The 25,106-nt window shown below is 47.4% G+C and overlaps 1 protein-coding gene and 1 long non-coding RNA gene across 2 annotated transcripts in view; one reads left to right on the top strand and one right to left on the bottom strand.

The window, feature by feature from the left end:
- The window catches only part of HINT1 (histidine triad nucleotide binding protein 1), a 31,103-nt gene extending 24,447 nt beyond the window's left edge, over positions 1 to 6,656 (top strand). The window contains exon 3 of the mRNA XM_073557928.1: positions 6,336 to 6,656. Coding sequence (XP_073414029.1) covers positions 6,336 to 6,500 — 165 coding nt within the window. The 3' untranslated portion in view covers positions 6,501 to 6,656. The remainder of the gene's footprint in view (positions 1 to 6,335) is intronic.
- A 1,384-nt stretch (positions 6,657 to 8,040) lies between these two features.
- LOC141091986 (uncharacterized) overlaps positions 8,041 to 25,106 on the bottom strand; it is a 243,366-nt gene continuing 226,300 nt past the window's right edge. Inside the window, exon 2 of the long non-coding RNA XR_012232642.1 lies at positions 8,041 to 8,999. This is a non-coding gene — a long non-coding RNA (uncharacterized lncRNA). The remainder of the gene's footprint in view (positions 9,000 to 25,106) is intronic.

Here is a 25,106-nt window from a genome sequence, read left to right as displayed (position 1 = left end):
GAGATTATGAAGCCAGAAAGTGAGCGCGAGGTCCTCAAACTTCAGAGAGCTGAAGGCAGTGGAAGAAGCTCTACTGGCAGCAAGACACCTGGTCTGGGGCCAGCACATCACAGTCTACTCAGACAATATAACAACAGTGGCCCATCTCAGGCACCAGGGGGGTATGAGATCCAGCAGCCTGGAAGGCCTTTCAAACCGAATATTTTCCTGGGCCGAAAGGCACCTCTGTTCTTTGACGGCAATTCACCTGAAGGGTACCGCCAATCTTCAGGCAGATTTCCTAAGCAGAAGATGCATCCAGCCTGGTGAGTGGACCCTGAACAAAATAATCTTCCAGAAACTGGTCGACAGGTGGGGCCTCCCGGAGGTGGACCTATTAGCCTCAGGAGAAAATGCTGAAGTGGAAAACTACTTTTCACTGAACCCCATTGACATATCCCTGGGAGTGGATGCCTTCGCCCACAGGTGGAGGTTCCATCTAGCTTACGCCTTCCCGCCAGTCCCAATTCTTGCCGCAACCCTGAAGAAGATTCGGGACGATCAAACCCCAACCATCTTAGTAGCTCCGTTATGGCCAAAGAGGAGCTGGTACTCTCTGATCATGGAGCTGGTGGTAGACGGACCATTCATCCTACCCACGGAAGACGACCTTCTCTCGCAGGGCCCTCTACATCACCCAAACCTCCGGGGAATGAGGTTGGCGGCCTGGCTACTGAAGCCCAGATCCTGAGGGCCAGAGGCTTATCAGAGGCGATAATAAAGACCCTCCAGAAGTCCCGGAAACCGGTCACTATCGCTATATACAATAAAAAAAGGAAGAATTTCTCTTCGTGGTGTCTACCAGACTTGCCTGACTCAGAGAGACCTAACATTTCTCGTATCCTGGATTTCTTGCAGAGGGGAATAGAACTAGGTCTAAAACCTAGCACATTGAAAGTACAAGTGTCAGCATTAAGTTCTATGTTTGACTGTGACTTGGCCAACCACAGGTGGATAAGAAGATTCGTGACATCGGCCACTAGACTTCATCCAAAGAAGCTAATAGCGGTCCCAACTTGGGACTTGAATGTGGTGCTTCGGGACTCACTCAATCTCCCTTTGAGCCCTTGTCATCCTGTACTTCCCAGCTCCTCACCTGTAAAGTAGCCTTCCTTGTAGCAATAACTTCAGCAAGGCTGGTAGGAGAGCTCCAGGCGCTCTCGGTTAGGGAACCCTACCTAACTGTTAGAGATGATTCCTTAGTTCTCTCTCTTGATCCATCTTTTCTGCCGAAGGTAGTGTCCGACTTCCATAGGTCACAAAATATAATCCTTCCGTCGTTTTGTCAGAACCCAGCAAACCCCAAAGAAGAGGTGTTTCATACGCTGGATGTTAGACGTATAGTTCTCCACTACCTGGAGTGTACCAAACCTTATAGAGTCGACCACAACCTATTTATCCATACCTTTGGCCCAAACAGAGGGAAGAAGGTGGCGAAGAACACCATTGCCAATTGGATCAGAAGGGCTATCTCTGAAGCTTACCTGACACAAAACATCACTCCCCCGGCTGGGATCAAGGCGCGTTCAACACGATCTACCTCTACGTCATGGGCTGAGAGGGCAGGCGCATCTTCAGAGCAGATTTGTAGGGCAGCAACTTGGTCCTCCTTACATACCTTTACTAGACATTATAGATTAGACCTTGTATCTAACAGGGATCTAGTCTTTGGCTGGAAAGTTCTTCAGGATGTTGTCCCCCCGTAGTGCAGTATAGGTTGTTATGCCTCCTATTCTGTCGTGGAAGGTTGCTAGAGAAAATAGAATTAGACTTACCGGTAATTTGGTTTCTCGAAATCTTCCACGACACCACTATTTCCCTCCCTGTATTCTTGGACAAATTTTGAGAATCTTAAAGGTAACCGGTGCTATGGTAATCAGTTGTAAGTCACTGGTGGGAGGGACCTTTTAACCTCTCGTGCTTCCTGTCCCCCATTAGGGCGTGGAGACGACCTCCTACTATGCTTTCGTGGAAGGTTTCTAGAAACCGAATTACCGGTAAGTCTAATTCTATTTTCCCGCTTAGGGCGGAAGATAGACTGCAAAAAGTCTCCCAGGACCGGCTCACACTTCCCGCGGATTCACCACTCTCCCTCCTGGAGAGACCCAAGCCTTACAACAAGCAGAGCGGCCTCTTTCTCGACCATTTTCTCTCTCCATTCGTTTTCAGCATGAGAGATGGTGGCAGCGATGGAAGCAGTTCCATTTGCACAGTTCCACCTCCATCCTTTACAACATGCATTGCTGTTAGCTTTGGACAAGAACCCGTTCTCCCTGGACCGTCGGATTCCTCCGTCCCTGCGGGACAGGCAAGCCCTCAGGGAGTAGACACCGAGGTCCTCCCTGAATCAAGGGAGGTCTTTACCCACAGTAAGATGGTTTGTAGTAACCTCCGACGCAAGTCTCCTCAGTTGGTGTGCGGTCCCTCGTCACCTCACGGCACAAGGTCATTGGTCAACCCGAGAGTCACGTCTCCCCATTAACTTTGGGAGATAAGAACAATCAGATTATCTCTAAGGAGTTTCCGCCATCTCTTCGCAGGTCTCCCCATCAGGTCTCAATCCGACAGCGCCACGACTGTAGCGTATATCAACCATCAGGGAGGTTTTCGGGGCAGGATGGCCATGCACGAAGTGAGTTTCATCTTCGATAAGTCCGAGACCAACCATTCACCCATCTCAGCAAGCCACATCCCGGGCTTGGAAAATTAGAAGATAGATTTTCTCGGTCACCAAGGCATTGCCTCGGGGAGGTGTTCTCTTCATCCGGAACTCTTTCAGCAGATTTGTCATCGTTGGAGGACTCCGGATGTGGATCTCATGGTCTCAAGACTAAACAACAAGGTTCCTCGGTTCATTTTCTGATCGCGTGAGCCTTGCGCCATCGGAGCGGACGCTCTAGTTCCGGCTCCTGTACATCTCCCCCACCCCCTCCCTTGTTTCCGAGGGTCATCAAGAGGATCAGAGCGGATGTAGTGCCAGTGATCCTAGTTGTGCCAGACTGGCCACGCCGAGCATGGTATGCAGAACTAATACAACTCGTCGCCGACATCTCCTGGCGACTTTCATATCATAAGGATCTACTCTCGCAAGGCCCTATTTACCACCAGAACTCCGGGGTCCTGTCTTTGACGGCGTGACCGTTGAATCCTGGTTTTTAGCTCAGGCTGGTTTCCCTCATGACGTGATTTCCACCATGATTAGTACCAGGAAGCCTGTGTCCATGCGCATCTATCACTGCACCTAGACAACCTTCCTTTTTTTTGTGGTGCAAGGTTCATGGTCGATCACCTCTGGTATTTTCCATTCTGGCCATATTGGAATTCCTTCAATCCGGATTAATATCAGGCCTTGCGCTTAGCTCGCTCAACTGCAAAATTTCGGCCTTGTCAGTGCTTTTCCAACACAAATTGCCACCAAGCTTCAGCTCAAGACGTTCATTCAGGGAGTTTCCCATGTGGCGTCTCCTTATAGAAGACCATTTGACTTATGGAGCCTTAACTCGGTTCTCAGGGCCTTTCAGGAGGTTCCTTTTTGAACTGCTGCAGGACGTGTCACTGATTGTCCTCTCTTAGAAGATGGTCTCTCTAGTGGCAACTACGTCAATCAGACGAGTTTCGGAATTGGCAGCCCTTTCCTGCTGTTCTCCGTTTCTGAATTTTCATCAGGAAAAGGTAGTTCTCAGGACGTTCCCGTCCTTCCTGGACAAGGCCCTCTCCTCTTGCCATCTCAACGGGGAAATTGTTTTGCCTTCCCTTTGTTCTGTAGCCAGTCCATCGCATTGAGAAGGCCCTCCACACCCTGGATGTGGTTAGGGCGCTGAGACGGTACATCTCGCGGATGGCTCCTTTCCACAAGTCAGAAGCCCTGTTCATACTTCCAGACGGGCATAGGAAGGGTCTAGCCAAATTGATTCACTTGGCGATTCAGGTATCCTACCGTGTCAGGAACGCGCCTGTCCCAGCGGGGATTAAGGCGCGCTCTACCCGGTCAGTGAGCGTCTCTTCGATCTTTCGGCACCAGGCCTCGGCAGAACAGGTCTGCAAGGCTGCGACTTCGTCCAGTCTGCATACTTTTACAAAAAGTTACCACATTCATTCTCAGGCCTCTCTGCAAGGCTGCGACTTGGTCCAGCTTGCGTACCTTTACAAACATTGCCTAATTCATTCTCAGGCTTCTGCGGATGCAGCTCTCGGCAGACGCTGCCTACAATCGGCAGTACCACGGTGTTCACTCAGTGGTACATGGGGTATTAGCATATGTATGCTCCCCACCCAGGGGCTGCTTTAGGACGTCCCACGGTCTCTGTCCCCCAATGAGGCGTAGGAGAAATAGGGATTTTTGTGTACTCACCGTAAAATCCTTTTCTCCGAGCCAATCATTGGGGGACACAGCACCCAGCCTTTTTAGCCTTTTGGCTCACTGTAGCATTCTTAGGCGTTGATATTATGGTTATTGTTAACTGTTTATGCTCCTATTGCTCTTTTCACCGAACTGGAGAATCTCAGCCAGCGAGAGGGTGTATACTGCAGGGGAGGCGCTAACTTTTTTTCTGGTTTACTTAGTGTCCTCCTAGAGGCCAGCAGCATAACACCCACGGTCTCTGTGTCCCCCAATGATTGGCTCGGAGAAAAGGATTTTACGGTGAGTACACAAAAATCCCTATTTTTCACCACATGAATCATAATGAATGTAAAAGGCCTTCAGTGATGTAACTGTGTATCAGCAAAACAAGCCAATCATTACATGTTTTATGGGAAACAGCATCATAGCCAAAATAACAGCTCTCGGCTTCTTATACTCAGGTAATGAGGATAACAAATGAATGGCGCATGCACAGCACAGACGGCAGCAGAGGTTTCAAAATAAGTCACATAAGATATATGTTTTTAAACCTCATAAAGTGATAAGCAGCTGAAGGTGTTGCACATTGCATCAGTATCCTCATATTGGCGTAATAGCCACACGCACATACCTAACTTAGGTTAAGCCGAAGCATATGTAAAGTCCTCTTACCCATAGTATATGACGCTTTGAGGCTGAGCAGAGGCATATGTGAATTTTTTTTTTTTTTTTCATCGTTTTACTTTGAATGGGCTGAAAGTGGGGTGATTTGAACTTTCATATTTTTTAAATATTTTTACAAACCTTTTTTTTTTTTTTTTTTTTTTCTACTTCACTAGTCCCCATAGGAGACTAGAAGCTGGTGTCATCCAATCGCCTGTGCTACACATAGCAGGGCTTGAACAGTGCTATGTTTCGCTAAAATGATAATCTTCTATGAGAGCCACCACAGGGCGGTGCTCATAGTAAATAGACAATGGCAACCACAGGGATCTCCTTCAGACCCCAGGTTGTGATGCCAACCCATCGATGCCCCGTGGTCATGTGACACGGGCGCTAATGGGCGGGAATAGTGACGCTCTTTCGGCGCAGTCATGTTAATTGTCGCTGCTGGAGATTGACATTTAACATGTTAACAGCTGCGGATGGATCACGATCCCTCCTACGGCTGTTAGTGGCACATGTCAGCTCAGCGCCGGAGCCCGCATGGAGTGCAGGGACATGACCTAAGAGTATACATAGTTCGAGAAGGGGTTAAGGGCATCTTTCAGTAGGTTTAACCCTCCTAATCTGTTTATATGGCCATGCAGATTGCAGGAAGCTGAATAAAATAATAACTTTTTATAGCTGTGATTCAATGTGTTATTCCAGAGAAATCCATGTTGTTCTAATATGCAAGTAAGCTGTTCAGGACTATGGACCGAGCGCTGATCTGTATGAGAATCTGCCCTCCGAGATTATTATAAACTAGAGCCAGCGTGAGACATGTACATCAGGAGATCAGACTCTCAGTCATTACATGTCTCACTCTGGTAACTCCCCCTTTCATTCTTTTTAAAACACATGATAAAAATATTTTCTGTACAGAGACCTCTGCACATATCATTGAGCATGGCCAGAAGCTATGTCCAGATGTCTACTATTACATCATTATTGTTATAAATGATGCATATAGTATTAATAATGTTTTGATATTTGTGTATATTTTTTTATCTCTACAATCTGAGAAAAATGTTAATAAATGTGGTAGAAATAGTTTGTGTTATTATTGGTACCATGATGTCCTCTGGATCTTTGGACTGTGTTTACAATCCACAATGACACGAGTTGACTTTTCCTGAGTGGTTTATCCTGCAGATTTCCTATAAAAGTTTCCCTCTTTGCTTATATTCAGCATTATGGATTATAGTATTAGATCTAGCTGCATTTACCTCTGTTCTTTTTCTCTTGCCAGCTCCTAGGACATCTGATGATTGTTGGCAAGAAATGCGCTGCTGATCAAGGCTTGACGAATGGCTTCCGTATGGTGGTAAATGAAGGACCAGATGGTGGCCAGTCTGTGTACCACCTTCACCTGCATGTTCTTGGAGGGCGTCAACTGGGCTGGCCTCCAGGCTAATGGCCAATGGTGTATAACACCCAGCAGTCTCAATCTGCCCCTTCAGATGATACGCATTCTCTAAATGTCAACCTCAAAACTTAGTTATCTGTTTAGACAAGAACTCATCTGATGTCACATTGAGCATGGAACGAATAAATTAATTTTTTTTCTTCATTTTGTGGGGCTGGTCTTTTCATTTTATTTGCTGACCTTCAGAATCTAGGCTTTGACGGTTGCTTGTATATGGAGATTTACCCTTTAGCGCCTTCTTTTAAAGGAAATCTGTAACCAGATTTTTTTCTTCTGAGAGCAGCATGATATAGAGAGCCTGATTTCCATGATTTATCCCTTACTGACTGCATGTCACAGTTTTGATTAAAAGCTCCTATCTGCTGCAGCTCTACCTCTTTCTGAATGTTAAACTCTGTCTAACCCCACTCACACCACTGATTGGCAGTTTTCTGTCTATGCACAGTGTACACAGAATATCGCAGTGGTGGGGGATAGGTTATACAGCTTTATTGAATACTAGCCGAAGAGCCCGGCGTTGCCTGGTCATAGTAACCAACTGTGGTTAGTTATAACAAATTATAATGATTATATTGCACATAAAAACCGTGCATCTAATCCTATCCTGTGTGATACTGACTGCTGAGCTGTGTATCTAATCCTATCCTGTGTGATACTGACTGCTGAGCCGTGTATCTAATCCTATCCTGTGTGATACTGACTGCTGAGCTGTGTATCTAATCCTATCCTGTGTGATACTGACTGCTGAGCCTTGTATCTAGTCCTATCCTGTGTGATACTGACTGCTGAGCCGTGTATCTAATCCTATCCTGTGTGATACTGGGCTGCCCCTGCAGTCTGTGTCAGAGGGTGGTCTGTGTTGGCACAGTAATAAATTGTGTTATTTCCAGCTTTACAGAAGGACGATAGCACCATAGAAATGATATAATAGGCCTCAGTTACAACTGTCTACAAAGAAAACTGTTGCTGATAGCAACCAATCACAGCTCATTTTTCATCTTTTAAACAGCTCTGGGACAGCGTGGCGGGTTTTGAGTGGCGACTTTTGTGTTTCGACTTTTATGTGGCGAGGTTGGTGTATGTGTGGTGAAAATGTGTACTGAAGGTGGTATATGTGTTGAAGCACGTGGTAGTGTGTGGCGCATTTTGTGTGTGTGTTCATATCCCCGTGAGTGGTGAGTATCCCATGTCAGGGCCCCGCCTTAGCAACTGTACGGTATATACTGTTTGGCGCCATCGCTCTCATTCTTTAAGTCCCCCTTGTTCACATCTGGCAGCTGTCAATTTGCCTCCAACACTTTTCCTTTCACTTTTTCCCCATTATGTAGATAGGGGCAAAATTGGTGAATTGGAATGCGCAGGGTTAAAATTTCGCCTCACAACATAGCCTATGACGCTCTCAGGGTCCAGACGTGTGACTGTGCAAAATTTTGTGGCTGTAGCTACGACCGTGTGTTGTGGAAATTTGATTGATCTAATTGGAACAGAGTCTTATTGAGCGCTCAAGAAAAAGAAGAAGCTAAACACCTTGTTAGCAACAACTCATTCCAGCACGACTCTGCTAGTTTATTGTACATACATATATTTATAGATGCATGCAGAAAAGGGTGGTTACACCATTAACATAAGGCTGAACTTCTTATCTAATTGGTTGGTTTGAATGCATGAACATATATGGCAGTGTCCGGCATGAGGGTGACTTAGCAATATAATGTATGGCACCCATTGTTCTGCAAATGTCAGCAAACTCTGGTATCAGCTGGTGCATCTGGCCCAACTTCCTCATTTCACATGTCTGGTAGTTATATCACAAACAATGTTATCACGGGACCCTGTTGGTTCTCCAGACGGGCTCATGGGGTTAGGTCATCTTCAGCAACTGATTACAAAGTTCAAGATAACTGTGAACCTATATCTATGTGTCCATACGAGTATATATGAGTATATAAGTACATGAGTATATAGCATATTAGCATGCAAGTGAGATTTAGATGAAATACAAATATATATATATCACAATCCCCCCTTAGATATCACTTGAACTAAAATCCTGCTCCTGTCCCAAAGTGCTGCAACTCTTTTATGCTGCCAGTGGACTGACACATGCCTAGCACATACGCCCCTCTCCGCACAGACTTCCGAAAATGGGCGGTCAGGAGATCTGTCCCTAACGGGGGTTTGGTGCAATGCAATCAAACTCTTAGCAGTCTATGCAGTCAGTGATGTGTATTCTCTATCAGGTAGGTAATTTATTCAGTCAGGTAGGGCATCCACAGCATCATTCCAGCTCAGGTGTATCTTCTGGTATGAGGGCTTCCCTGCAATGCGGTGCGTGGATCCAGGTGGGGGTTTCTCCTCCAGGTTGGTGGCGTCAGCACTTGGAGAAGGGCCATCAAATCTGGGATCGAGTGCTCTCCTTACGAACTTTTTCCACCAACACTCAGTCTCCTGATTTCAGGGCGTGCATACCAGGCACCAAATCTGGACCTGGCAATGAAGGAAAAAACTTGAGAAAGGACCTTAGCAAAATTCTTGATAAATTCAATTACGCATGCAGACAAAGTATCACATTGCATTGTCAACTGCTGAGGGAAAAATACCTCTAACCTGGGTTTAGACCCAAATAAAATTTCAGATTGGTAACAGCTCTTTCTGAGCCTATGGGAGTGTCTAATACCATGGTTTGTCTGTTTGGCAATTTTTTAGCATGCTGCTCTTGTGTCTCACTTAGTCTATGGTGCGGGATGGTGGGAAGTGTGTAGGTCTAAAGGTACTGTCACACTTAGCGATGTACCAGCGATTCCGACCAGCGATATGACGCGGTTAGGATCGCTGGTACATCGCTAAGTGGTCACTAGTGAGCTGCCACACAGGCAGATCTCACCAGCAACATCGCAGGGGTCGGGGGTCACTACTTACCTGTCAGACGAGGCGATCCTGACGTCCTCCCGCCCGCGTCCACGCGTCGTTCGTCGTCACAGCAGGAAGCCGACGAGAAACGGTCCAGGACGTTCTTGCGCGATCAGCGATAACCAGCGGAGGAGCGGTCGGAGGTAAGTATCAGACATAGCGTCACAAAAACCAGTGACGTTATAGCAATATTGCTAGCGATATCGCTTAGTGTGACAGGCCCTTAAGTCTGACCCTACTGCTGATCAGATCTCTTGTGTCAGGTTTGCTGTGAATGTGGGTCACTGATCACTTGCTATCACTTCTGGAACCCCCATATCTGCACACTATTTTTGAGTAGCTTCTTTGCAGTAGTCTTCGCCAACTGGTTCCTTACTGGGAAATCTTAAGGCCAGATGATGTGGGGGAACTTTTCCCACTCGTCCGATGTTGCATTTGTCGGGGGCCCGACAGCTGCTGGAAATTTGGCTGTTAAGGTGGGAGTCCAGTCCAATCAGGTCATTCATCTGTGTCTTCAATTCTATGCGGGGGCCATGTGTCCATTGAACCATCATAGGGTACATACTTTGAGGTAGACTGGGTCTGTCTTGAGGTAGACGTTTGAGGTAGACATGTTTTTTGGAACCCAGTGCTTTGGTCCTTCAGCATCCAGCTTTCCTTTTCCTCCTTTCGAGTCTGGTCCTGCTACTTGTACAGGTTCCAGGAAGTCATTTTGTCAGGTTTTCTCGTCTTCAGTCGTCATGTAGTAGCCGTCCGGCTCTACGATCTCTCCCATTTTTCCATATTGTCTTCCTATGGCTGCTTGTTTGGCTGCCACATCTGCCATGTTGATGCCCCGTGTCTCTACTGTGTTCAGTTTTCCGTGTGCCTTGACCTTTAACACTGCCACTTTTAGACATTGAAGAGCGTCCAGCAGGTCCCTGATGGCTCCATGATGCTTCACGGTTGACCTGCTTGCTGTGATGAAGTCTCTTGCAGCCCAGATGGGTCCGAAGTCTTGTGTTATGCCATGCGAGTACCTGGAACCGGTATAGACGTTTGCAGTTTTGTCCTTCGCAATCTGGCAGGCCTTTTGTCAGCTCTATCAGTCTGTTTTAAGACGCCAGTAGCATGACCTTCTCCATCTTTGTCCTTTTTCCGTTCGGCAAAGACGGGATGGCTTCCCCTAGTCAGGGAGGCCTAAAGCTGGCGCAGGGACTATGGAGTCTTTCCGTTTCCTGTTCGAGATGAAGGCTGCAATGCATTGATGTAATTGTACAGAGGCTGCATTAAGACTGGAGCACCAGGGATCCAAGTTCTGCAGTACGAGACTAGACCAAGGAAGGCCTGCATCTTCGGAGTTGTTGAGGGAGCCATCTTCTCAGCGGTCTTCCGGTCATCTGTCAAGCGTTTTGCCTGGCGGGCAATACGGTGTCTTTAGGAACGTAAATTGCTTTTGACACCACTGGACTTTGTTTTTCCAGAACTTGCGTTGCTGCTCTGCCAGGTAGAGTAGAGGAGACAAGGAAAGGGCTGTGCAGGTAGCGATGTTGATGACTTCTGCGTGTTCTGCAATCCAGTTGATGAGGATGGAGGACAATGCTTTGGTGAGCTGTGAAAGGCTGTTCTGGGCCCTCTTGGGCTCCACTGTCCATGTGTTCTGCACCCCCCCTTGAGCGTTTTCAGGAACTGGTCGTCCAGGTGAAGGGGGAACTGTTATGATTGGGTCACCGAGGAGGAGATCAAGACCAAGCTAAGCCACAGAAAACCAGAGAGGTTGGTAACTAAGCGGATTGCAGCCCCCTGATCCTATCCACACAACTAGCAGTAGCCGTGGAGCGTACCTATGATGATCCTAGACGCCTCGACAGCCGGAGAGCTAAATAAGCCTAAAGCAAGAAACAGGAAATCTAAACTGCCCCAGAGCAGACCCCAAAGGAATAGATAGCCCCCAAACATGTATTGTTGGTGAGACAAGATGAAAACACAAACGCAGGTAGGAAAATAGACTGAGCAAGCGATGGGGCCCACACTAACTAGACAGGAAAGGAAAGACACTGTCTGCAATCATGCAAAAAACCCTGCAAAAAATGTCTAACACGTCTGATAGAAAAATACTGAAGTCGCACGACTTCGCCCACTATATCAGCACTCTGGTATATTCTGAAAGCAGAGCAAAAAGAGGCCAATCTAATAAGGGACAAAAACAAACTGGCACAAGCAGTAACATATGGATGGAGATTCAGCACAGCCCCAGCTGGAGCTGGTTGACCACACAAAACTGAAATAGACAAAACCAGATCAAATGAGAACAATAGCAAAAGAACTCTTAGCTGAGCATACAGGGACTGAGCTGGAAACTAAGACCTCTGGAGGCAGGAAAAAATCACCAGCAGGGATCGAGGGAGTTGGCTGTCTTAAATCCAGTCAAACTCCAGATCTCCAATCGTCCTCATCAGGTGGCAAGCCTCTGTTAATCAGATCAGCTCCATTACCTCCAGTAACCACCAGAGGGAGCCCAGAAACAACTCGCGACCCCTCTGTCAATACAACCAGCTCCACTACCTTCTCTAGTAACCAGAGGTAGGCCAGAAAGCGAATTCACAACAAGGAACTTTGAAGGAAGCATTGGACAGATCAATCACTGTGAGCACTGTTGCTGTGGTTGGCACATTTGACAGCAGAGTGTGCAGGTCTTGCACAACTGGGGTTTCAAACACGGTTGCTTCGTTCACAGCCCTCAGGTTATGCACCATTCAGTCCAGTCTGGCCTTGCTCTTCACAATGCCTTGAGTGACTCCCATCTCCTGGCACAGGGCCGGCAGGAAAACAAGTTGTTTACTGGGGTCCTCTTCATCAAATATGATGTCCAGTTGAGCTTTCTCGCTCTTACAGGGGGTCTTTCTGCTGGGACATCTCCTTTAGCAGCCAGCAGCCATTCCTTTCACCCAGCTTGACCTCAGGTCAGCATTTGTTAACCAGTTTGAGGAGCTGAGTGGCTGTCTTCTGGTCCAGGGCCTGGATAAACTTCAGGGAGCACCTTCAGAATCTTGTCCAAGATGATCCTCTGGCGCTGGAGCCAGAAGCAGTGCAGCCATTTCACGAAGCGGGTATGATCCCTTTGGGTTGAGAGTTTCCTGGCCTATGCCAAAGTACTTAGGCCGTTTCTTGAACAGCGGTTCCACTTAGACCTCCAGTTGGTCAGAGACAGTTTGACTCTGGGTGATGGGCTGGGGATGCTGGGACTTGTGAGGGTACGGGGTTCCAGTCTTGAGTGACACCCGTCCTGGTTCAACTTGAAGTCTCCCTTGGTCCATAGGCTTCCGGGTGCTATGTCCAGCACCTCCTTGGCTAGGCTTTCGTCGGTTGTTCGAGGCTCTTGTAGGGCCGCCAGCATGATTGATTCTTCTTGGGTCTGGGGTGGAGAAGATGTCATGGTCACATCTTCATGGAACACTTTGGTCACCTTCAGTTCCTGCAGTATGTCTGCTCTCATCAGGTGGGGTAGGCAGGTCTCCACCATAAACTGGAACAGGATGGAGTGTCCTGGCTGTGTCCACATGCTCAGGGGCTTGTAAGCTGGGAATGTCTGTCTTGACCTTCTGTCCCCACACAAGACACAGAGTGTTCTGATAGGGTGGTGACATGCCTCATCACACTTCTGACTGCACCAGTGTCCACAAGGAAAGATATGACAACCCCCAGTGATTTGAGGTATTGGGTCCGCTGATGGGGTTTCACATGTCGGGCGTGATGTCTTGTGGACCTGGTTTGCCTCTGTCCTATGGACAGGGTTCTTCATTGCTTCCTGTGTTCTGTTCCTGGCCTGCTCCTCTGGGCAATGTCTTGGCTTGTGGGGGTGCTCTGCACTGGTTCCGGTAATGGCCAGGTTTTCCACAGGTGAAACACTTGCCAGCTCTCCTGACTCTGTGTGGTGGTTGCTCTTCTCCATCAGTGGCTACCATGAGGGGGGGTTATCTTCTGCACTCCTGTCTGAGATTCGATCCCCTTGGCCACTGTGAGTAGGGTGGCCATTGCTATTGACCTGTATTCTGGTCTGGCCACTATTAGTGGTTTCCTAATTGGTTCTCTTAGTCCATGCACAAAGGCCTGTGCCAACATTTGTCCATGTATCTGATCATGAATAGTGAAGCCTAAAACTTGGAATACTTGCCTCACTCTGCCATGAAACTTGTCTACAGACTCTGTCTCGGCCTGGCTCATGTTATGTAGGCTGAGTGCTTGTCTGGCTTTGGCCCACTCTCTGAGCTGTTCAATTAGCTTTGATCCTGACTCCCAGGAGTGCACATCTAATTCTGATGGAAGCTTGAAGTGTTCCTTCATGATTGTCCAGAGTGTTTCACCTGCTTTTATTTCCATTATGGACCAGAGATCAATCCAGGTGGCAGCATATGTTTGCTGGCTCTGCTGCATTCTTCGGTAAAATGGCATGGGGTCCGTATCTGGGTCTGGCAGATTTTTCAGAATACTGAACACCTGACTAGAGGTGAAAGGCACATAGTCTAAAGCTGGAGTCACACACACCGACACACCAGCGATCCCGACAACGATCTCAACGTGTCAGGATCGCTGGTGAGTTGCCATGTGATCGCTGGTGAGCTGTCACACAGCTTCACCAGCGATCAGCACAGCGACGCCGAGCGTCCCTTAGATACCCGATGTGTACGTTAGTTACCAGCTCCCTGCATCAGCGCGCTGGTAACGTACACATCGGGTATCCAAGGGACGCTCGTCCCTTGGATACCTGATGTGTACGTTAGTTACCAGCAGATCGCTGATCTCCCGCCTGTCACACGCAGCTTTGCGTGCTGGCCAGCGGGAGACCAGCGACCAAAGAAAAGTCCAGAGGTTTCCCAGAGCGATGAGCGATACCGGCAGGGGGGCCGGTCGCTGATCGCTGTCACACACAGCGATCTCGCTGGTGAGATCGCTGTTGTCACAAAACTTGTGACTCAGCAGCGATCTCGCTAGTGAGATCGCTATGTGTGACGGGGCCTTAAGAGTTCTGGCTCTATCTGCCCCTGCCTACTTGGTGTCTGTGGGTTTCCCCTAGTACTAGGCAGCATGTATGATGTCCCCTCTTCATATTCATCAGAGGAGAAACTGTGCCATTGTGTGTTTGCCTTTTTGTGTGTGGGTACTATAGGAGGCTGCAGCTCTGTCTGGCTCATAGGTTCCTCATTCTCACACCTAGCAGCTGTAGTCACTGATAGCCCACACCTCCCTTCTGCTAGCTGTTGTATCGGGGGGGGGGGGGGGGGGCACCTGCGGTGTTGTGTGGGGAGTGATTCACTTTCTTCTCCTGGTATCATAGCTGGCTCTTTAGAGAGGGTGCCCTGTGGAGATAGGGACACATCATTATCTGGATTTGGCACTGGGCCAGCTGGTGACAATGAACTGAGAGGTGGGAGAGAGAGAGTGCGGAGCAGGGAGGGGTGGAGGACAGATTGGAAACATGAGGAGGAGGAGGAGGAAAGAGAAATGAGTAAGGAGAGGAGGAAGGTGACAGAAGAGGGGAGAGTGAAGATGAGGGGGATGAGGGAGGATGAGAGGTGGGCGTTGGTGAAGTTGGAGAGGGAGGAGAGGTAAGAGAGAGGGTGGAGATGGAGGGAGGAGAGAGAGAGAGCGAGATGGGAGGAGGGAAGAGTGGGGAGAGAGGAGAGGGAGGGGGAGCGGACTCCTTCCCCTTTTCTGCAGTCAAAGAAGGCATGCTTAGACATGTGGTGCCTTCTCCCTGGGTGGGAAACGGGGTGCCTCTCAGACGGCACAGATTAGAATTTCACTGAAAACGCTTTTTCTTCTCTTGTACACATAAAAATAATCCTTTACAGTTCACATTAACTCTCAGTACCTTCTACGCTGTAAAATCCGCTGTCACTTTATAAAATGCAGACGGCAATGCAGCTCAACTAGCTAACTTCCCTTTTTTTCTTTTCAATACATCATGCCATGCTACAGCTTAAAAGCTGTTCTTGCAAATCCATATACTTAACTTTCTGAATGACACCTACTATGTCTGTTCCAAAAACTTAAAAAAAAAAGTGATTAAAACTTCAAAAAAACTTTGCAACCCTTTTTTTTTAAACTTGCTTAAAAAGGAAGGAAAAAACAAAACCAAAATATCAAAAAACCTTAAAAATGAAAAACTAATAAAAACTCGGGAAAATGGAGGAAAAAAAGGAAAGAAAACAAAAAGAATACTCAAGAAGTTGGTAAAATCCTGGAAAAAACACTCTAAAAAGAAGTCAAAAGTCCAAAATTCAGTACAACTTCCAACAATAAGGCTGGAGTCACACTAACCAGCGCAAAATACACTCCGTAGTTTACATGTGTAATACGGATGAATGACCCCTAAATAGTGCTCCGTAGGTCATCCGTAAACCAGGTGCGGTCGCGTATTTTGCGCATGTCTTCATCCGTATGTAATCCGTATGGTATCCGTATGCAATCCGTATGGCGAGATTTTCTCGCAGCCTTGCAAAATGGACATTTAACGGTTTTGAGGCCTGCTAACAATTTAAATCATTAGCCTGCACCCTATTTATACACTCAGAAACAGGTGGCTGCCTCCATACTGTCCATTTGTGAGCTTGCTTTCACGAGGTGTGTTGGTGTTCTTTGTGCAACATGGCAGAGGGTCTGAGATTCAATACAACTGAGCAGGTTCTCTTTAACTGCCTTTTGTCACGGCGCTTTGGCAACCATACCCAGTGATAGTGGATCCGCGGAGGAGGAGACGCATGTGGGTCCATCCACTTTTGAGTCAACGACTCATAAGAGGTCATTTTCACCACCTCTATTCTTCTCTGCGGGAGCATCCTGAGAAATTTTACCAGTACTGTCGCATGAGCGTTTCCACATTTGATCGACTCTTGGAGACAGTGCGCCCTGGGATAACCTTTCAGGACACAAGGATGCGCAAAGCGATATCTGCAGAGGAGCGACTTCTACTCACAATACGGTATGTACTACACAACCACATTCTCTATGTTCATAATGTGTGTGCTAAAGTATGTTTTTTTTGCCTTCTTGGACAAAGTTTTATGCCCTCATCTTACTCCAAATATGTTTCAACTTACACCCCAGAATGTTAACTCTAATATGTCCTGCATATCACTTAGTCATTGTGGAACCAAATATGTGTGTGTTATTCTATCTCAATTCCTCCCAAGTTTGGTCGGCATGTAACTGATGTTTTTGGACTTTAGGCATTCTAAACTTATCAATTTATGTTGTTCTACAGCTTCCAGTCCACTGACCTGTCTTATGCCGACCTCCACCATGAGTTTCTCATTGGAAGATCAACCATTTCAGGCATAGTGAGGTCTACATGTACAGAAATCTGGACAAGACTCCATCAAGTGGTCATGCCCGAGCCCAGGATGGAAGACTGGTTGAGGATATCAAGGGACTTTGAGGAGGACTGCCAGTTTCAAAACTTTATTGGGGCCCTGGATGGCAAACATATCCGGGCGCGTAATCCGCCGAACTCTGGCTCCCAATTCTTCAATTATAACAATACTTTTCTGTTGTATTGTTGTCTCTGGTAGACCCTCAATACAAGTTTATAATTGTTGACATTGGGGCCTATGGAAGGACGGGAGACTCTAGAGTCTTCAATACTTCCATAATGGCTCGGCGGCTACGCACCAACCAGTTGGATCTACCACCACCACGCCAGCTACCAGGGTCCCCTGAAGAATCAGTCCCTTATGTCCTTGTGGCAGATGAGGCCTTTCAGTTATCGCGCAATGTCATGAGGCCATATCCCCGGCGCAACCTTGACCACAGGCGCAGAATTTGTAAATTGCGCCTATCACGTGCTAGGCGACTGGTGGAGTGTTCCTTTGGGATTCTTTGTGCCAAATGGCGGGTACTACAGTCTGCCATTCAGTTGAGTGAACAAAATGTGAATGAAGTTGTGAAAGCCTGTGTTGTTCTGCCTAACTTTACCAGGATACATGATTGTTCTTCCTCTGATGGTGTTGTGCGTAGGCCGGACAATGTGCGCAGGGTGAGACCACCTATGAACCCTCAACGTAGACCGCTCTCTGGCCTCAAAGTGCGTGATATTTTCACTAATTACTTTATCTCACCTGAGGGGGCAACTTCTTGGCAAGAGCATGCTGTGTCTATGTTATAATTTGTTTCTTTAAGTGTGTCTAAATATATATTACTCAACCCCTTATGATTCTATGACTGTTTCATTGCATTGGTTAGTGTATGTTAGTATGTTGTGAGGGTTTGTGAAAAATCACACAGAGACATTAACTATAGTAGACAAATTTTTAGTTTTGCCTTTTTGTTTTGTTTGCTTAAAGGCAAACATAATATTGCCATAAGAACATTTTGGCAATGGGCAAAATGACCCTTTGTGCCTTCTTTAACTTTTTTGAAAAGTAACATTACATAACATAACCCAAAAAAAGATTAGGCAATAACAACATTGCTGCATGAGAATATTAAACTAGAATTGAAAAAAATAGGTGAGCTCCATCACCAAAATAAATCCTAAAAGATAACACTCACATTTCTTCATAATGTTTTCCAATCATAGAAAGATTCCACCATGACAGGCAAGGCTACCTCACGGCTTTCAGACAGATATTACCTGTCTGTAGAACAGAGAATATTTAACCATGCTATACTGGAAAGGATGAAAAAACAAAACTCACTTGTTAAGACATAGAGAGAGCGTGATATTCTGAAGGCTGGTCGCCTTGATTTGTTTTACTAGAGATTGCTAGCAAAAAAGGTGACTACTTCACTAAGGCCAGCACGCCTATCCTAGGCATTAGCAAGCGAGTAGTGTATTTTCATCCTTTCATTTTACAGTATAGCGCGCTGAAATATTCTGTTTTGTACACACATGTAATATCTGTCTGAAAGGCGTGAAGTAGCCTTGCCTGTCATGATGGATTCTTTCATATGATTGGAAAACATTGTGAAAAAATTAGAATGTTAAATTAGGTAAAAAAGTTTGGTGATGGAGAACACCTGTTTTTTCCTTTTTACTTGGAGCACCAGTTAAACCGCACTGGACATCTCCGGCCATCAGACTTATAAATCCTCATAGGTTGGGGAAGGGGAACATGGAAGAGCAGCCTGTGGGTGCTGCTGGACACTGTGGCCAACATCGCCCTGTGTGGGGCCATACTGTTGCCCATAATGCTGGAATTGTCCTGCCTCCTGGGACTGTTGGGGATACTGGCCAGAGTAATGATGATGGTGAGGGGCATCTTGTTGGCTGTGGTAGGCACGTGGCTCATACCCACCAAGATAGCCAGATCGTCCCCAACCAGGTTGGGACCAGCCTCCAACACTGGGTGGTTACAAGTGGCCATATTGGTGGGGTTGGCTAGAGGCTGACATTTGGGGCTGCGGAATAGAAGGTTGGGTAGTGGGAGGAAGGGGTTGAGGTGTTGGCCCACGTATTAGGGGCTGTTCGGACCCTGCTTGAGCAAGCATCTGTGTGGATGGTCTCATGCGCATTAGATTTCGGGGGGAGAGCTGCCACCTCTCCAGATATTCGAATACCTCATATGGGGTATTGGGGGGTGCTTGCATCAAGCAGGATCTCAATACATCCCCTAATACGGAGCCTGACCTCACGGGTAAGGGCACGGAGATAAAGGGTGAGGCTACGTGCGTAGGCCTCCCCATCATCTGTAGTTACTCTAGATAAATAATTGAGCACCCCTGTGTCCACATTGGTCCTGCTCTCTTGAATAGTGACCTGGCGCCTTCTTTGTGTTCGCCGTGATGTAAGAGCAGCCTGTGGGTAGGCCCTGATCTGGCCAGTTGGGCTGCTGCTCAAGTTGCCCGGCTCTTCCAGGATGGGTGATGGGGCAGCAGCAGACAGTCCTGGTGGTGTTGTGTGTTGGGCAGCCATTGGGTTGTCCTGTGATGCCTCATCTTCTGCCATCCTTCTTGTAGGGGGAGAAGATGGGCCAGCCACCTCATCCCCTACAGGATCTATTATGGGCTATGCCTCTGAGGCCGTTCCTCGATCCGTAAGGTTGGATTGAGTTCTGTTATGAAATAGAACAGAGGCAAAAATACATCAATATTTTTGGCCCTGTAAAGTATTTGTGTAATGTGGTGTGAGGTATCTACTTACGGTCTCAGATCCCGAATTGGGGCGAGGAAGGACAGACGGTCATAGTAGATGTACTTCCTTTTAACATATCCAGCATCCCCACTCCTGGACCGCTGCTGGCGTTCCCGGCGGTACTGGTCCCGGATGCTTCGCCAGCGTTTCATCACATCTTCCACTGCAATGTGACAAGAAATATTGTCAAATTCACATATTTGAGAGGTCACATTTTCTACCAGTAGTCTAGGCATGGGGCCTTCTGGGGTGTGCTTTATACCCATGGTGGCATATGTAATTGGGCAGATACACAGGGTCTCTTTAGCTACACTTAATTGTTTTGTCTAGGAGGATGAGGAGCTTGTGGCCTAACCCCAAATTATGGCTGTGTGAAGCCACGTGTCACATCCAAATGTAACGGCCTCATGAGGCTAAAAGTACATGCACAGGAAGGGGGGTGCTGATTCTATATTCCTTTTTTCTTGCGCGCTAAGGTTACTGATGTTTTGCGTTGTACTTACGAATTTTATGCTGCTCCTCACGTGGTCGGTCACAAAAGTCATGGTACATCTGGCGACAGATGCGCCTCCATGACGCCTCCTTTCTTGCCCGATTTGCATAATTTGCATCGCGTTGGTCCCAGATTTCGGGACGCTCCTGCACCAGGACAATGAGCATCTCAACATTTATGTACGTGGATGCCATGCTGCTGCTGTACTCCGTGGAGGCGTACTTCCTGGATGTGTGGAGCGCTTTTTGAGCTCATTTGCATGTCTAGGCTTCCTGATGATGGATTGGCCCATTTCCTGTCACAAGCCAAAAGACCTGCGAGCAATACGTCTGGTCCGTGTGTAATCCGTATTTTTTGCGTGCCCATAGACTTGCATTGGCGTACTACGGGCGTAGTACGCTGACAATCGCAGCATGCTGCGATTGGCACGGAGCGTAGGATACGGATGAGAAATGTACGCCTGGTGCGAGTGACCCCATAGAGAATCATTTGTCCGTGTCTAATGCGTGCTTTTAGCGCCTCTCACTCGTCCGTATTCCTCGCCAGTGTGACCCCGGCCTAAAACGTCCGTGCACAAATGCAGGATCCACACACTTCCCCTTTCCTCTGCCTGCGTCTCTTGGTAAAATCTTCTGAGAACAATGGAAACAAAAGAGCAAGCTGAGACAACAGTATATACCGTATATACTCGTGTATAAGTCGACCCCCCTAATTTTACCTCAAAAAACTGGGAAAAATGTATTGACTCGCGTATAAGTCGAGGGTGGGAAATGCAGCCTTAGTGGGAGACAGCAGGAGGCTGAGAGAGACAGCGGGAGACAGAGAGAGAGAGGCAACTTATGACAGGCTAACAAGCCTTTCACTTTATTGTTTTTTTTTAATACAGTATTTCATAACCTCATAGCAGGCTCCGTACGGGCCGTGCTAGAGGAAAACCCAGCCACCCACCTCACCTCCGCTCTTTTCAGCACGCAGCTGCGTATGAGAATCAGAGCAGGGAGGGGGTGGGGGGTGGGAATGCAGGACAGAGGAATTGAAAGTTAGAGCTGCAGAGCCGGAGGGGGAGGCGGGCCAGAGCGGCCAATTGCATTTCTCCTAAGTTCTCTGACTGGTGATTCACCAGTCAGAGAGAAAGCTTCAGCGCTGCAGAGCTGGAGGGGAAGGCGGGCCAGAGCGGCCAATTACATTCGTTGTACCTTCTCTGACTGGTGATTCACCAGTTAGAGAGAAAACTACAGCTCTGCAGAGCTGACGGGGGAGGCAGGCCGAACCGCAGCTACTCATAAAGAAGACATGGCGCCGGAGCAACGCGGAGGACATCGCCGTGTGCTGGCAGTGTGCTGGCCGGACTGCCGCGTCCCCGCAACACCTCCCGAAAAGTAAGTTTGACTTAAAAACTTGCTTGACTCGCGTATAAGTCGAGGGGGGTCTTTTTCAGCCCATTTTTTGGGCTGAAAAACTAGACTTATACGCGAGTATATACAGTACTCAAAAACCCAGCTTTCCCAAAAGTTCTCACACTACAGTAAAAGACTTCCACCAAATGCAAGATAAAATGGGAAAAGCAGAGTACAGAACAAAAATGTGACACTATGAAAAATATCAGGGATGCACCCTATAGGCAAAAGAGCAAGTGTAAAAGAAAAGGAAAAAAACTTTTTCTTCAGATCATCATGGAAAACAGTGAATTCACAGGTTGATGCACATATAGACTTCTGGGGAGAAATTGAAGCCCTTTTTTGTGACACGTAGCACAAGCAGCTCTGGTAACCATTAACTGCCAATCACACTGGGTGTACTGTGCTCTGTCACCCGGCAAGGTTAACACCCTGTACCGGACGTCCCGCCTGGCTCGCCAGTAACAGTATCAGTGATAACTCCCGCAAAATTACCACCACCTGGTACCTGGGTAGGCTTCTCCTATCCTCCCTATGTACAGGTGTGTTGGTGGCAACCTGTCAAGTGATTTGGCTTGCAATATCTCTCCCTAGCTCAACAACACCATGTACCAGGCAATTTGGGTGCTCCTGTCCCTTCCAATGCACGGGTGTATTTGTGATAGCTTGATAGGAGACTCGCCTAGTGATAACTCTCTAAGACCCCACAACCTGTCCCTGGGTAGGCATCACGTGTCCTCCCTGTGTCCAGGTGAATTTGTGAAGACTTGTCTGAGAGATTCAACTCCTCTGCTATCGGTTTTCCAGCAACCACATGCACAATCAATCACCATTCCACCAGCTCTCCCGGATCTAGACACATACAGGACCACAGCAGGCACCTTGGCTTATCTCCCAGGGTTTGGATAAGGGTGTGGACTTTTACACTACCTGGGATGCGGTTACTCCACCTGACCGGCTAGCGGTATAGACCCGGACTGGGCACAAGGGACATTCAGGTAAGATAACTAGATTTTCTTACCTTACTTATGGAGTTGCGCAAATCTCCGTCCCAATGAGTCAAGGCCTTAGTCGGCACCTCTGTCCTCTCCGGTCAGCAGGGTCCCTGTGCGTTTCGTCCACTGCCCCACGTTGGGCGCCACAAATGTTGTGGAAATTTGATTGATGTAGATACTGTATATATCTCTGTGTGGGCTGCGGCCTGTCCTAATTAGGACAGAGTCTTATTGCGTGCTCAAGGAAAAGAAGCTAAACACCTTGTTAGCAACAACTCATTCCAGCAGGACTCTGCTAGTTTATTGTACATACATATATTTATAGATACTTGCAGAAAAAGGTGGTTACACCATTAACATAAGATTGAACTTCTTATCTAATTGGTTGGTTTGAATACATGAACATATATGGCAGTGTCCGGCATGAGGGTGACTTAGCAATATAATGTATGGCACCCATTGTTCTGCAAATGTCAGTAAACTCTGGTATCGGCTGGTGCACCTGGCCAAACTTCCTCATTTCCCATGTCTGGTAGATATATCACAAGACAATGACAAGACAATGTTATCACGGGACCCTGTTTGTTCTCCAGATGGGCTCATGGGGTTAGGTCATCTTCAGCAACTGATTACAAAGTTCAAGATAACTGTAAATGTATATCTATGTGTCCATACGAGTATATATGAGTAGAGTTGAGCGACTTTTGGTTTTTTAGGGTCGCGTTTCGTTTCGTGAAACCCGACTTTTCCAAAAGTCGGGTCGAGCAGGATCGTCCGATTATAGGGAAAAGTCGGGGTCGTCCCGAAACACGAAACCCAATGTAAGTCAATGGGGAATAAAAGTCGGCAGTGAGAGGAGGACAGGAAACACACCTACAGTGCCCATTTGAATGCCAAAAGCATCAATTCTTCTTTCTTAAGCTTGACAACCTTATTTAACTTCATAATACAAGTTACGCACTGAAATATGGGGGTTATTTGGCTACAAACTGTGGGGGGGAGGGCTGGCTCCAGGTTTTCATGTGCCCTGGGCGAAAGAGCGCCCCTTTAACACATACCACAACTCATCATGCTCCGATACGGCAGAGAAATAGCGGTATAGTACAATGAAAAATACCTCACTTTTTACATCTCATGACGAGGCCCATCTATTTCTCCATACAGAATCATTGGTCCCATATAATGTTTGAAACAGTATATGATGAGCTCCACATAATGCTACAGTATATGTTGGTCCCCATGGATGAAGCTCCACTGTCTTATGGGCCCAAATAATGCTCCAAACATAATGGGCCCCATTTCTAATGCTCTAGTGTATAATGGGCCCTGTAAATGCTGCTCCAGTGTCTGATGTCCACCTTTGGAATGTTCCAGTGTATGGTGGGCCCCATCTATCATTCTCCAGAGTATAGTGCTCCCCAAAAATTGCTGTCCCAACATTGAAAACAATCAAATAAGTCTCCTCGCTAGGGAATCCCTGTACTTGTCTGGACAGGTGCTGTAGCTTGCTTAACAGCTCGCCAGCCGTTCTCACGCCCAGTATGGATTACACGTGATTGCACAAAGGTGAGAAAGGGTACCGTATCCCCAGATAACATGTATGGATAGCGTACACATTCAAAATATATGTCTCAGGAGGCAGGCTCAGACGGTGTTAGGCCCAGTATGGATTGCACGTGATTGCACAAAGGTTAGAAAGGGTACCGTATCCCCGGATAACATGTATGGATAGCGTACACATTCAAAATATATGTCTATACAGCATGAGGCAGGCTCAGACGGTGTTAGGCCCAGTATGGATTGCAAGTGATTGCACAAAGGTTAGAAAGGGTACCGTATCCCTGGATAACATGTTTGGATAGCGTACACATTCAAAATATATGTCTATACAGCATGAGGCAGGCTCAGACGGTGTTAGGCCCAGTATGGATTGCACGTGATTGCACAAAGGTTAGATAGGGTACCGTATCCCTGGATAACATGTATGGATAGCGTACAAATTCAAAATATATGTCTCAGGAGGCAGGCTCAGACGGTGTTAGGCCCAGTATGGATTGCACGTGATTGCACAAAGGTTAGAAAGGGTACCGTATCCCTGGATAACATGTATGGATAGCGTACACATTAAAAATATATGTCTATACAGCATGAGGCAGGCTCAGACGGTGTTAGGCCCAGTATGGATTGCACGTGATTGCACAAAGGTTAGAAAGGGTACCGTATCCCTGGATAACATGTATGGATAGCGTACACATTCAAAATATATGTCTCAGGAGGCAGGCTCAGACGGTGTTAGGCCCAGTATGGATTGCACGTGATTGCACAAAGGTTAGAAAGGGTACCGTATCCCTGGATAACATGTATGGATAGCGTACACATTCAAAATATATGTCTCAGGAGGCAGGCTCACAAGGTGTCAGGCACAGTATGGATTTGACGGCCCAGATTACACAGCGGAGAAGCAGGGAGAGGTAAAGATTGCAAATGCTGGGGCCCTGCCCAAGCAAGGGGGGCCCACTCGTGGGCGTCGGTACTGGCACTGGGCCCCTCATAGTACAGCGGTGTGTCTGACGGCGGGTGTGCACCACCACCGTCCGAGACACTTGATTGCACTATGAGGGACCCTGTGCCAGTGCCCGCGCCCAAGAGTCGGCCTACCCACCTGTCCAGGTCAACGGCACTCGCACG

Source organism: Dendrobates tinctorius, unplaced genomic scaffold, assembly GCF_039654945.1.
Source record: "Dendrobates tinctorius isolate UK_male_01 unplaced genomic scaffold, ASM3965494v1 ptg000003l, whole genome shotgun sequence".
Taxonomy (NCBI): Eukaryota; Metazoa; Chordata; class Amphibia; order Anura; family Dendrobatidae; genus Dendrobates; species Dendrobates tinctorius.
This window is presented reverse-complemented; position numbering and strand designations above follow the sequence as displayed.